At 39.9% G+C, this 14,872-nt stretch overlaps 1 protein-coding gene across 1 annotated transcript; it reads left to right on the top strand.

Annotated features, from left to right (window-relative positions):
- Positions 1-285: 285 nt before the first annotated feature.
- LOC143285157 (zinc finger MYND domain-containing protein 10-like) lies at positions 286-13,995 on the top strand. Its single transcript, XM_076592387.1, has 13 exons — positions 286-810; positions 1,438-1,546; positions 2,392-2,505; positions 3,147-3,280; positions 4,042-4,120; positions 4,660-4,748; positions 6,624-6,724; positions 7,508-7,590; positions 9,032-9,121; positions 9,599-9,724; positions 10,801-10,922; positions 11,846-11,971; positions 13,260-13,995. The coding sequence occupies exons 1-13, from the start codon at positions 719-721 to the stop codon at positions 13,375-13,377; spliced, it is 1,383 nt and encodes a 460-aa protein (XP_076448502.1). The 5' UTR covers positions 286-718; the 3' UTR covers positions 13,378-13,995.
- The last annotated feature ends 877 nt before the right edge of the window (positions 13,996-14,872 follow it).

The following is a 14,872-nucleotide window of genomic DNA, read 5'->3' as shown; positions in this document are numbered from 1 at the left end:
GAAAGCCGTGGTTGAGAGTGGTCAGGGTGCTGTGTTTTCAGTTTCAAAATGGGTGAGGATGTGGCGGTAGATGATGTGTTCAAGAAGTTTGCAGGTGACAGATGTTAGAGAAATGGGCCTGTAGTTTTCTGCTGCGCGCTTAGTATCCCCCTTCTTGTACACACAGGCGACATTTGCACTCAGCCAGTCTGATGTGAGGTCTCCTGTGTTGAGGGAAAGCTGGAACATTGTTGAGATAGCTGGGGCAAGGTTACTGGCACATTCTTTCAGGATGAGGTTGGGAATTAGGTCTGGTCCGGAGGCTTTGTAGGGTTGTAGCTGTTTAAGTAGTTTGCAGACGCCTTCTATACTGATGGTAATGAGGGGGGATATCTTCGTTACATCTTTTTCTAATCGGCTGTCAAAGCTTTGTTGAAAAAAAATCATTTTCATAAAGAAAGGGTTTATTCCAGCAGCAGCCATGCGGTTTTTGTTTGTTTATCCGTTTCGGTAACAGTTCAACAGAAACATCCGTGGAGCTGTCGGATACCAGACAGAAACAAGTTCCGCCGAATACCAACCGAAAATTTTTTACCCGGAAGTAGTTCTTCTTTTCCTTTCACCGGAAGTTTATTGGTATATCGACAAACGTGTGCGTGCCTGACTACGGCAGATCGTGTTCACTCTGTGTCTGATTAATTGTTTGGAACCATTTTTTCTTTCGAACCCAGCTTTAATCATGGATACAGCAGATATCTTGCTTCCAGGAGAAGCAGAGGCTTACATCGAACACCTAGAATTCTTTGACTTGAAAGAGATCGGCTCCCAAAGGTAAACCGTTTTGGAGACAAGACCTGTTGAGCGAGACCCAAGTTAAATCCTGGAATGTTTCTTCTAGACGATTCTGCAATCTGAAGGGATGTTCTGACAGTTTTAACCCTTCAATACCCAGTGTTGTCGACGGCGAATTTCTGGTAGAACATTTGCTCTGCACAATTTTGGTTATCAGAATGCATATCAGAGGGGACATGTGTAGGCTGATAAAGTATTAAAAACAAAACAAAACAAAAGCAACAACTAAAAACAACATATTTACATTTGAGATGTAAACTTTTAAACACAGAAAATAAAATCACCAGCTGATATCTATTATGTGACATTAATCAATAATAGGATATAAATTCTCTTGACCAAGAATCATAAATTAACAATCTTATGAATTTTGATGAATGGCTTATAAACATGTACTGATATTACTATTGGTATGTATAAACATGATGAAAAAAAATGATAGGTAGCAGGTCCCATGCTGATACCAAAACAAAAAATGGTTTCCATAATACAACTAATAGCACACACACACACACACTCAAACACACACACACACACAACTTACACACACACACACTCACAGCTAGAGATTTTCAAAGTGTGTCATTTCACAATTACATATTACAGATGGAGCTACCAACATGAGCGCATTGAGAAGCTGAACATGCAGGCAGTGGTGAGTGCCACAACTCAGAGAGATGAGTTCATCAAGGAATTCTTCATCAATCATGACAAGGTATTTGGATTTGCTTTCATATGTGGTGTAGTCTGTGGTATTGTGGCATAGACTTGGGCATGATTGATTATTTTATGGCATGATTTTAATGGACATCACACACAGAATGACATTTTATTTTCTTGTAATTTATATAAATTTTATCAATCTATCTATCAGTCTGTCTGTCTCTCTCTGTGTCTGTCTGTCTTTCTCTCTCTCTCTCTCTCTCTCTCTCTCTCTCTCTATATATATATATATATGTGTGTGTGTGTGTGTGTGTGTGTGTGTGTGTTTCTTTTTACCACAACAGATTTCTCTGTGTGAAATTCGAGCTGCTCTCCCCAAGGAGAGCGCGTTGCTACACTACAGCGCTACCCATTTTTTTGTATTTTTTCCTGCATGCAGTTTTATTTGTTTTTTTCTGTTGAAGTGGATTTTTCTACAGAATTTTGCCAGGAGCAACCCTTTTGTTGTCATGGGTTCTTTTACGTGCGCTAAGTGCATGCTGCACATGGGACCTTGGTTTATCATCTCATCTGAATGACTAGCATCCAGACCACCACTCAAGGTATAGTGGAGGGGGAGAAAATATCGGTGGCTGAGCCATGATTCGAACCAGCGCGCTCAGATTTTCTTGCTTCCTAGGCGGACACGTTACCTGTAGGCCATCACTCCACTATATATGTATGTATAGATTTGTGTGTATACATATGTATATATATATATATATATATATATATATATATATATATATATTATATGTGTGTGTGTGTGTGTGCGTGTGTGTGTGTGTGTGTGTGTGTGTAAACATGTATGAAACTGTTAATCTACATAGATCTGCTTTTATCATTTCTTCTGTTCAGATCAAATTTCTCATCCAAGACTTGTTGTGCACAGAGGTTTGGAAAGACAAAATATTTTCTTTTATCATGGAGTCAGACTTCAGCCCAAAGACCACATTTCCTCTCTACATGGCGGTAAGATATTGCATTTGTGTTCATTAGATTTTATGAAATCAAAGTGGCTGAGTAAAAAAAATAGAAATAAAATTTAAGTGGCTGAGTAATTGATATTATCTTGTGATAGACTTTAGTTGCACTGAGAATACTTATATTTTGTAAAATTATACTGCTTTAAAAAAAAAATGTTCATAATTAAGATGTATCATGTATAAAATATGCATGAAATACAGTAAGTTCATTGTGATATAAAATGGATGCTTTTGTTTTGTATATAATTTTATTCAAACACATTTCCCAGAGGTTGTGCATTCAATATCAGTCCAATATAAATAAGATTTTAAAAGCATAAAAAAGATATTTACATTTCAAAATAAGATTAAAGAAAATTTAAGGTTGAGATTGCATTGAATATATATCAAGGAAATTCTAAGACTACTGTCAGTAGTTATCTTGTATCCATGTCATGCTCATGCACAGACAAATACAGAGAGAAATGCATTGCAAAAATATGAATTTCTGAGTTCTCCCATAGTAGATTTGGAGGATATTTCACCCACATATTCTTTGAGCAATGAAGCTAACTTAGATTCTAAATTTCTGTGGCGAATAGAGGACGATGATAACTCTGTATGATGTATAGATCTGTCTATGTGCAGTTGTACCATGAGGCAATAGTGGCCAACCTCCTGGAGACTATCATGTACCACAGAGACTCCTGTGAGTCAGCGGAAGACGCCATCAATGACTTGGTGGATTACTGCTACAGAAAACTCTGCTACCTCATCTCCAGGTAAGAAGATGCCATGACAGCATTTTGCTTAGTTGGTCCAGATTTGGTTGCGTAGTTAAGTGATCTCAGCGGCGCTAAGTTTTGCTTAGCATTACGAATTTTCTTAAGTCTGTGGGACTAGCGTATGAAAATTCACTAAGCTAAGAAAACTTTGTGCTACTAAGTTCACTTGTGCAACCCAGCCCAGGTCTAAAAAGTTGGTCAGGAACTTAGGACAAGTTTAGAGTTTTAATTTTATCTTCTATTCTTTCTTCGTCTTTTTTCTCCCTAAAATCATTGTCACCTGGTATCATTTTTGTTGTTTGTTTTTGTTTCATTTTCTTGAAATCATGTTTGGCTTGGTTCTTTCTTCATTTTGCTTTTATTTGTTCAAAGGTGTGTTGTCTTTTAACTGAAAAACGAAGTGATGAGCATGGATTTACGAGCCATTTGAGGAGCGTATTTCTCTTTGTTTTTAAATCTTTATATCATGTTAATCATTATTATTTCTGTACATATATTTACTTTCATAGTTTAGTTCATACCATCACTGAAAGTGTTATAGGATTTGGTTTTGTTTGTTATTTTTTCAAGATTTTTCTTCTTCTTTTTTAAATCATATTTATTTCAAGACTTTTTTTTATCCGTTTGTCATATCAGTAGGTTGTTACGATGTCTATTATTATTCATATTTTTTTGTGAAAGACAAGACTTCTTTTGTTTTTGTTTTTTTTCCCCATTCAACATACTTTTATGAATGACTATGTTTTGGGAATGGACAGAGATCCTGAAGAAGACGAAATTGAAGAAGCCATCAAGGGACAAGATCCTGCTGAAGCCTCACAGATCACTTCTATGGAGGTAACAGAAAGAGAGAAGGAGAGACAGAGATACAGACAGGCAGAGAGAGAGAGAGAGAGAGAGAGAGAGAGAGAGAGAGAGAGATTTTTGTACATAAAATGAATACATGAGAATGTGTGTGTGTGTGTTTGTGTGTGCGCACGTGCGTGCACTCTCTTGTTGTCTCATTGACAGACTAGAGAAAATAATGTTGTCTCCCAAGGAAGGAAGATGTGTTCTTTTGTAGTGGTGTGTGTGTGGGGGGTGTAGGAGTGTGTGTGTGCACATTAGTATGAATTGTTGCATAGCAGCTGTGCAAGAATGTGCTGTACATGATTTAGAATGATTCCTTATTTTTACTATGTGCATGGTTTTGTGCTTGTTCCAAATCAGATTTGTTATATTGAAATATTCTTGTATGCTTTTTGTCTTGTTCTTTCTCTGTTTCTGTATTTGTATTTTGTTTCATTTTTTTCTTCTCTCCAGTGCCAGTACCATTTTGCATTGAAATACGTGTCTGTATCTGTGTACTGACAAGAGGTTTCATTTCTTTAATTCAGGAACTTGAGAAGCAAAAGAAAAAACTGCACTTTGACATTTGCATCAAGGCCATTTCTCTCCTGCGCTACGTTTCAGATCATCTGCAAGGGTAAGGGGAAGCTTGCAGAAAATTTTTTGGGGTGCTTTTTTGTCTTTTTTCCTTTCTTATGCGAGTTCACATTTTTTTCCTGTTTTTTTTTTCCTTTGCTTTCATTTTTAGAAAGGTACACCAAAAAGATCACAACAGTTCAGCTGCAATATTATGAATTTTCTCAGTATTTGCGTCTTCCTCTTGTGCAGAAGTGTGGGCATAGGTACACCAAAACAGTCACAACAATTTAGCTGCAACATCATAAATACTCTCAATGTTTGCTTCTTATGCAGAAGTGTTGGCATAGGTTTGCCGAAATGATCACAGCAATTTGTATTTGTATTTGTATTTCTTTTTATCACAACAGATTTCTCTGTGTGAAATTCAGGCTGCTCTCCCCAGGGAGAGTGCGTCGCTACACTACAGCGCCACCCATTTTTTTTGTATTTTTTCTTGCATGCAGTTTGATTTGTTTTTCGTATCGAAGTGGATTTTTCTACAGAATTTTGCCAGGAACAACCCTTTCGTTGCTGTGGGTTCTTTTACATGCGCTAAGTGCATCCTGCACATGGGACCTCGGTTTATTGTCTCATCCAAATGACTAGCATCCAGACCACCACTCAAGGTCTAGTGGAGGGGGAGAAAATATCGGCAGCCGAGCCGTGATTCAAACCAGCGCGCTCAGATTCTCTCGCTTCCTAGGTGGACGCATTACCTCTAGGCCATCACTCCACTTTAGCTGCAATATCATAAATACTCTCAATGCTTGCATCTTATGCAGAAGTGTGTGTTTGTATATATATATATGTGTGTGTGTGTGTGATATTATGTGTGTGCAGAATAGTGATGGTACTTTTTGAAATTTATTTTTTTCTTGCTTGAATACTTGAATCTGTGTGTACAAGTGTGAGTGTGCGCACAGTTATTTTGATCAGTCACTGTTTTGCTTTGAGCTTTAATTATGGAGGTTTGCATTGCTGTCTGAAAGCAGTCATCGAAATCCTGTCATTGACTTGACTGCTGAACCGCTGTGATTGTGAAGCCAAATCAGTGTGATATGACTATAGATTGCTGTTACTATTTTTGGTATGCTTGTGAGTGATGTAATTGATCTTGCTGAACGAAAGTAATTCCCGAGAGGAAGTCCAGTTATGATGTACACCTTGACTTGTAAGCTCAGTGAGATGGCAGCCTTCACTGACAAGCACCGTCGTCAACAGCAATGGAGGGTTAACTCACTCGGGACGACAAGTTTTCTCCTTTGCTTTTCCCCACAGACGGCCCATTTGTAAGGGTTTGGAAAAAAATTACAAAAAATACAAAATACAGCTATTACATACAAAAAAAAAAAAAAAAAAAAAAAAAATCAAATTTCTCATCTTATTTTTACAGTTTTACCATATGTAGAAAATACTGCCAATTTTTCACCCCGAATCACCATACCCTTGCTTGCTTTCTGCATTAAATTCGCTTTCTTCTTCATCATCATCCACCTCTTCAATGTCCGACCCTTCAGTTTTTAGCATTTCAAGTACTTCGGCAACCCTAAAACGTTGCCGTCGCTGCCTTGTTCGCTTCACAACATTTTGAGAAGAGCCTGCTTTGCTAACAGGCTGGCACGCGAGCAGACGACCGGTCAGTGACTTTGTCAGCGTGTGTGCGAGACGGGCCACACATGGCAGGCTGACCAATCATACCATTCGATTGTGGAGTGACCCAGAATAGCGCACTCTGCTTGGCTAATCACAAAATCACGTGTACAGTGCGTGATGGATTTTTATTTCTTGAAAATGCTATTCCATTCCGTCGTCTGAAACCGAATACATTTTAAGTAGGAATGCTCATGCATTCCTTCGTCCGGAGAGAGTTAATAGTGTGCAACTAACTGTGCAGACTTCCTCTGAGCGTGATGAGCCGAGTGCTGAACACACACGATCTGCCCAACCTGATGGTGCAGCTGTTGGAAAGTCCTCCCTGGTCATGGCGACTGGATGGTAAGGTTGTGTTTATGTGGTTTGTGTGTATGTGTGTTTTGATGGGTGTGTGTGGGTGTGTGTGTGTGTGTGTGTGTGTGTGTGTGTGTGTAGGATGTGCTTTTATGTGTTTTCTTTGTGTGTTTAGGATGGGTGTGTGTGTGTGTGTGTGTAGGATGTGCTTTTATGTGTTTTCTTTGTGTGTATAGGATGGGTGTGTGTGTGTGTGTGTGTGTGTGTGTGTGTGTGTGTGTGTGTGTGTAGGATGTGCTTTTATGTGTTTTCTTTGTGTGTATAGGATGGGTGTGTGTGTGTGTGTATGTGAAGGATGTGCTTTTATATGTGTGTGAGGGTGCATGCGTGCACACACATTGTTCATATTTGTGTGGGTGCATACAAATGATACATCTGCATTTGTATGCTCTTATCACTGCCAGGGTGTGTAAGTTTTGGGAGTAGGGGTGGGTTTTAATTAATATCTCTGTCTTTCAAGTATTGCAAGGATATGTTTTCAGAACCATACGTGTTAAAGTTAATGTGCATGGCTACCTGTATTTCAGGCATGTTTGTTAATGTTCATTTTTATTAATCTTAGTATGTGTGTGAGAGAGAGTGTGTGTGTGTGTGTGTGCGTGTCTATGTGCATATGTATTTATGCTTGTTTTGAATGTGTGGATATGTTCATGTATGTATGTATGTGTGTATGTTTGTGTGTGTGTGTGTGTTTGTGTGTGTGTGCATGTATGTGTGTGTGTATAAATGAATGCATGCAAGAGATGTATGTAAACACTGGTTTCCATGCAGGCAAACTGTACAAATACGTGGACAGTAAATGGCGTGAAATCAGCGTGGATGATCAGTTCACTCTCACCAAAACTGAGGGACAGGTAAAACTTAATATTTTGTGGGTGGGAATTTTAATCACTTTTTTTTTTCCAAAGAGATAAAATCTTTTACAATCACAGTGTAAAACTTCATATTCTGTGGGTGGGGTTTTTAATCACTCTTTTTTTTTTCAAATAGATCTTAATGCATTTGTTTTGTAAGTAATCAGCAAAATGTAAAATTTGTTCAAAAGTATATGTTTGAAAGTATGATGTCTTTCACTCCCATGTAATGAAAAGAAGTTTTAGTGCTTTCAAACACCTGTTTTGTCAAGCTTTGTTGATGATCATTGCTAGAAAGTTTTGTTTCACTATCTGGTAGTTATCTATTAAACTGCTCTGAGATGTATAGTGTTTTTTTTTTTTTATCCTGACCGTGATATAGAGAATGATCATTGTAAACATTGACAGATGAGGCAATAGGGGGAGTGTGCAGTCCCGCTTTCGTAGTGGACTTATCGTCACTCATAGAGTGAGAAGTAGGTCATATGACGACATGGACAGCCCACAACTGAAGTGGTTTCTCTGAGTTTGCACTGCCTTTGTTCAAACATCTTTTCAGCAGAGTTTATAAATGGATCAGTTTGAATACATAATGGCAGACATATGACAAGAAACATGCTCAAAGTAAACATAGAAGACTTAAGCAAATAATGGGTGTAATGGTAAACCAATGTTATCTTGTAAACTTGCAAAAATAGTTACCAGTGTAACTGTCAGTGCTTTTGCCGATTTCACATTATGGGCATATAATTGTCTATTCCGCTCAACGATGATCTTCCGAATGTGTGTAATGTGTGTAAGAGGAGTCAGTCATCGTGGTCATGATCTGTGACAATCACGAATGTTCAGTTCCTTTTCCATGTTGTCAATGTCTGAAAACTTATTATCACCCAGAATGTACATATTATCAAAACACAGCAGTCAACACAGTGATATATCGTCCTTACGCTCTGTCCACTTTTAAGCAAGACCTGATCACAAAATCACAACGACCACCACACCACACCACCAACGTCGAACCACGACCACCACCACCACCATCCCTATTCCTCCTCCACCACCACCACTACCATCACACCATTTGTTCAAAATCCTTTCATCAGAACAGCGATTTCCACGATGAAGTGTTAGCCTTTTGCTGACCTGGCAAAAAAAGGAAATGGAGATGTGCATGTGCACGTGGTTCTTGCTAAAAATAACTGGCGAACCTCCACGAAAATCACACAAAAGTGGGTCTGCACACCCTCTCTAATTTATGACTTATCTACATGAACTGTTATTTTTTTAATTTTATATTTATATTTATTTATTTTTTTAATAATGATTACTGTTAAAACCTCAGTTGAGGAAGGATGCACATGCAGTACTGAAAGGGTAAAGTGTTATCTGTATCACCTGAGAAGTTTGTATCAGCTGAGGAATGACTGAAGTCTGATTCCAGGTGTGGATCACACTTTTTCACCTGCTGATGGATCCCAGCTGCCAGGAGAAGTACGACCTCAACTCATACCGCAAAAACACCATCCTGAAGGTAGGATTGGTTCTGCTGCTTCTTCTTCTTCTTCTTTCGTTTGTGGGCTGCAACTCCCCTGTTCACTCATATGTACACGAGTGGGCTGTTACATGTATGACCGTTTTTACCACGCCATGTAGGCAGCCATACTCCATTTTTGGGGTTGTGCATGCTGGGTATGTTCTTTTTTCCATAACCCACTGAACGCTGACATGGATTACAGGATCTTTAACATGCGTAATTTGATCTTCTGCTTGCGTGTACACACGAAGGGGTTTCAGGCACTAGCAGGTCTGCATATATGCTGACCTGGGAGATCAGAAAAATATCCACCTTTTACTTACCCACCAGACGCCGTTATTGAGATTCGAACCCGGGACCCTCAGATTGAAAGTCCAACGCTGTAACCATTCAGTTTGTGTTCAAGTTCTCCTCCTGTCTTTCCCTCTCTGGTACACAGGTACCTGCATGATGTGTCGCATGATGTGTCACCAGGTGCGGTCCTACCTGAGCCCTGTGGTGCTGGACCAGTTACCTGTGCTAGGAGACTTGCAGCGCTACCTGGAGCACCTGTCCATGATGGAACCGCCGCCGGCCAGGAAAGACCTTGTGCTGGAACAGGTGTTTATTTGTTGATTTACTCTTATTTATTCATCTTTGGTGATAGTACCCTGTGACCCTTTTGTAACCATTTTTTTCCCCTTTTGATTTTTAGAAAAATTAAAATAAATGTTCTCAAACCATTCTACATTTCCCACGAAGAACATGAGGGTGTCATGGAATTTCCCAGAGTCCAACAGCAAAAATAACAAGCTCTAGAATTCGTCTCTGGGTCGTTTTTGACCCACATGGATGCTCTGTGTTTAAAAAAAAGAAGATTTTTTTGCTGCCCCATTATCTGCCACTGTTCCAGTAGCATTATTCCCATGCCACTCATTCTGAAACCTCGTGCACAGCCACGCCCAGGTTTTCTGCCACACTCTGTCACAATCTTGGTGTCAACTGTCCATAAGGAACTGTCAGTGTTTGGTTGTCAGGAAGCCACATATCAGAGGAGATCCTGCACTGCTGTTTAGTCAGTTTTCAGTGTTCAGGTCTGCTTTGATTCAACATCCGCAGGATATTCCCCACTGCGTCCCTTACTGAAAATAATAATGCCTACATCTCAAAGCCAAACTGAGTGAGTGTCCCGTCCAGAGTAGAGGGCACCACCTTATCCTTCCAGTGGTAGTCCACACTGAAACTGTACAGCGGTAAATAAGCGATCACTAGGGGGATTAGTAGGTGGCGTTCTGTGTATATCAAGTCAGAACAGCCACTACTGAACACTTTGCAGCAGTGCAGGGTCTCCTTGAGTGTGCGGCCTCCTAACGACCTAATATCGATAGTTTCCTTGTGGACTGCCAGTGCCTGGACTGCGATGGACAAAGCCTGGTGTGGCTGTGCATGAGGAACTCAGAATGAGCAGTGTGGGAGTAATGCCATTGAAATGGTGCAGATGACGGTGCAGCAAAAAAACAACAACAAACAAAAAACAGAACAAAAAACAACAGTTCAGAGATAACAGATTACTGCTATGTCTATAAAAATTGCAAATGGAGAATAAAGGAACCGTAGGTTTTAAAACAATAATCACTTTTGATAAGAAGGGTCCAACGGTTTGTCTTCGGTGTGAAACTGTGTCTTGTGTTTTTCAGGTGCCAGAGATTCGGGACAACTTGCTGAGGAAGTATGAAGGAAAGTGGAAGAAGATTGCCAAGCAGCAGATGAAGTCTGTATTCAACCCTTCAGACACACAGATCCGTGAACAGGCTAAACTGTGAGTGGAACTGATTAGTAATGTGAGAGAGCGTCTTGTGTGTGATAATTCATCAGTGATTCAAGGGGATTAGGGTTTAAGAATTTATACCTATTAGTTAGTAATTGAATGAAGGATTAGTGATTGAGTAAGGGATTATTGTATGAAAAGTTGGGATTAGTTATTATATGTTTTTGTGGATTAGTAATCAAGGGATTATTGTATGAGACATTAAGTGGAGAGTAAGTGAATAACATTTCCAACTATTAGGTCTGAAGAAAGTGTCTGGTTTCATTCAGGTTAGCAGTTCGCCTGTATCAGCAGACCTGCCTCCTGCTTTTCATACATGCACTAATGAGTCATGGTAGATTGTGTGTAATTAAAGTTTTATGTTTGTATTGCGAGCATAATCAGCACAACAACATGTTAGTTTCTCTTTAGAGATAATAATGTTTACTTACTAAGGTTTTAGAATACCCTTACAATCATTATTACCATTCATCGTGACCATTGCTTCTTTCAGTTTGTGGTGGAGTGATGGCCTAGAGGTAATGTGTCTGCCTAGGAAGCGAGAGAATCTGAGCAACCTGGTTCGAATCATGGCTCAGCCACCGATATTTTCTACCCCTCCACTAGACCTTGAGTGGTGGTCTGGACGCTAGTCATTCGGATGAGACAACATACCAAGCTCCCGTGTGCAGCATGCACTTAGCACATGTAAAAGAACACTTGGATAGGAAAAACAAATAAAACTGCATGCAGGAAAAAATACCCCCCAAAATGCGTGGCGCTGTAGTATAGCGACGCGTTCTCCCTGGAGAGAGCAGCCAGAATTTCACACAGAGAAATACAAATATAAATCTTCTGCAGTGGCTCCACGCAGCCTTGTTCAGCCAATTCCAGTTGTGAATAAGCTGACGGTGCGTGTTGTATGCTCTGAACAGGTGGGCCAACACCTACAACTTTGATGTGCTGGAGACCCTCATCTCCGATCCGCCCAAGTGTGCCGTGTGTGGGCAGGAGGCTACCAAGCGATGCTCTCGCTGCCAGAACGAATGGTATTGCAGGAGGTAAGGAGGTGGTCCTGGGTTCACATCCTGGCTGTGTCTTGTTTAGTTATTGAGGGCGGGGATTTATCTGATATGCCAGGTCAATGTGTGTGTGTGTGTGTGTATGTAGACCTGCTGGTGCCAGAACCATCTTTGTGTGTGCACATGATGCAGAACATATGCATGTTAAAGATCCTTGTAATCCCTGTCAGTGTTCAGTAGGTTATGGAAACACAAACATACACTGCATGCACACACCTGAAAACATAGCACCGCTGCCTAAATGGTGGAGTGAAAACGACCATAGTTTTACATTTAACTCACTTAGTATTGCCAGTTAGTTTCCCTGACTTTCCCCAACAACAGACCATTTGGATGTGCAAGAAATTAAATTGCTAAAAATTAAACATCAGAAGTTATGAACTGAAAACTTCAAAACTGATCAGTAACATATCGAGTTAGTTGGGGACAAACTATAAAACTTCTTCTCATCCTTTGCTATCATCCACTGATCCAGTGAGTGGATGAAAGTATCCATATTTTTTGTTCAAGATATGCGCACACTGATGACTTGTAAATGAATCCAGGAAAGCACAAAGACTTTGAAACAGTTATAAATGGGAGGTCCTTGATCGGGGTCCATTATCTGGAATGAGTTAAAAACCTACTCATAGATAAAATTAACATGGGGATTGCAGCCCATGAAGGAACAAAAAACAGAAAAAAGAAGAAGTGAGAACAACAGCAGGGTGTGACGGACACAATAGCTGAATGGTTAAAGCGTTGGACTTTCAATTTGAGGGTCCCGGGTTCAAATATTGGTAACGGCGCCTGGTGGGTAAAGGGTGGACATTGCTCCAGTCTCCCAGGTCAACATATGTGCAGACCTGCTTGTGCCTGAACCCACTTCGTGTGTATACGCATGCAGTAGATCAAATATACACGTTAAAGATCCTGTAATCTATGTCAGCGTTCGGTGCGTTATGGAAACAAGAACATACCCAGCATGCACACCCTGAAAACAGAGTATGGCTGCCTACATGGCGGGGTAAATAAACAAAAGTGATACATGTAAGAAATGTTACATGTCTGTCCGAGTATGTATGTGTGCCTGCCTGAAATATGAATGACACAGGAAACAAATGATGAATGCTCAATGGCAGCCATCAGTCAGCAGCACCCAGGCAGGCAGCCTGTTGTGCAAATGACCCTGTGTTTGTAAAGCACTTAGAGCTTGGTCTCTGACCTTGGACTAGCGCTATACAAGTATCCGTATCAGTGCCGGTAATGATGACAAAATCTGTTCCAGAGAGTGTCAGGTGGAGCACTGGCCCAAGCACAAGAAGGCCTGCGACCTGTTGAAAGAGGCGTCAGACAAGCTGCAAGAACAGCAACAACAGGCGCCTATTGTGGAAGCCAAGTCCTGAGTCGCCTGGCTTTGGATGGAGTCATCACGGTGTGCACCTTGCGTTGGAACGTTTGGCTGAGAATAGCACGGATTGCCTTGAGCTTGCGATGGGTTATGTGGAAAATGTTTTAGAAGAGGATGGTGGTGTGTGTTTTTGTGTGTGTGGTATGTGTGTGTGTGTGTGCTTGCGCACGCTAGGAGTGAATAAATGTTTGAGATGGAGGAGAGAAAGTGTGTGTGTGCGTTTGAGTACATTTCCGTGTAAGTGTGTGACTACACGTGTGCATGCTGTGGTCCATTTGCATTCCATCGTATCAAGCTGCTGAGTTTGTTCACATGTTGTACTGATTCAGTCAGGACATCAAGTTGTGTTACTTCCAGCATTGTTTTATGTGGTACTTTTGACATTCCGTCCATAGAAAGGCCATTTTTATTTTATACATGATACAGGTTTAATTTGCACCCCTGAGTGTTTATGACAGAGAGAAAAAGTGTGTGTGTGTGTGTGCGTGTGCGTGTGTGTGTGTGTGTGCATGCATGAGAGAGAGATAGCGGGAGAGGGAGAAACTGAAAATGTTCATTATTGTAATCCGACAGAGAAGAAAAATGAAGTGAATAAATTTTATTCATAATTCGCTGTGTTTTTTGCTTTGAGTTGATAACAATGGTTTAAGAAAGAATATATTATGCTTTAGTATGTATTACTGCATACACAGGCTCAGTGACCTTGCATAAACATGAATGAGTGAAAATTTCTTTCTTGGGATTAATTCACAAATAGAAAGCAACAGTTTTTCTTGCATTAGAAAGGAGAAATTGTTAATCATATTATGTTTCAGTTTATGCATTGTAAACAAACACCACACAGTATTTTCTGAAAACACATGATTTTATTGTTCTGTATTTGTTATTTAAAATATTTAAGAACAACAACTTTGTAACAATACGAACATTAAGGTTTTTTTAGCAGAACAGGTATTGCTGCATCTGCATGCTATACGGTTTTTTGTTTGTTTGTTTGTTGTTGTTTTTTCATTTTACTGAACAGTTTCATAGAAATAACTGATGACTTTAAAACATATTTACATGCTCTGACAGTTTGATCTTAACTTAGAATAATAGGTGAGAAAGTTGTAAGGCAGACCAGAAAAAAAAGGTGCAGCAAACATGCATATACAATCTTGGGGCACAACTTCTGTATTATGGCTCCCCATCAGAAAATGAGTCAGAAATTATCTAGTATTGTTTTGCACACAGCAAGAAATAGACCCTGGGAATGTAAATCAAATGATCAGTTCTGTGATACTGGCGGATTCTGATTCTGTGGTCACTTTTCTATGTAGCAGATCTGTTGAAAATGCAAATTCTGAAGACACTGGGAAGATAAATACCTTTGAAGCACCTCCTGTTTGAACTTGCTTTGATGAGGTATAGAATGGACACACTAATGTTTTTCAGAATAGTTTGCTGTTGGCTGTCTCCTTCAAGCAGACTATAGCTCATACACTGTGTGT

Source organism: Babylonia areolata, chromosome 8 (assembly GCF_041734735.1).
Source record: "Babylonia areolata isolate BAREFJ2019XMU chromosome 8, ASM4173473v1, whole genome shotgun sequence".
NCBI classification, from domain to species: domain Eukaryota; kingdom Metazoa; phylum Mollusca; class Gastropoda; order Neogastropoda; family Buccinidae; genus Babylonia; species Babylonia areolata.
The sequence above is the reverse complement of the archived record's forward strand: the minus strand, read 5'-3'. Positions and strand labels throughout refer to the sequence as shown.

What these genes read in the sequence shown, in the direction of transcription:
- LOC143285157 (XM_076592387.1), top strand. Translation starts at nt 719, where the DNA reads ATGGATACAGCAGATATCTTGCTTCCAGGAGAAGCAGAGGCTTACATC. An exon ending in TCTTCATCAATCATGACAAG is followed by an intron (nt 1,547 to 2,391) that starts GTATTTGGATTT and finishes TCTTCTGTTCAG; the next exon opens with ATCAAATTTCTCATCCAAGA. An exon ending in CTGGTCATGGCGACTGGATG is followed by an intron (nt 6,725 to 7,507) that starts GTAAGGTTGTGT and finishes GTTTCCATGCAG; the next exon opens with GCAAACTGTACAAATACGTG.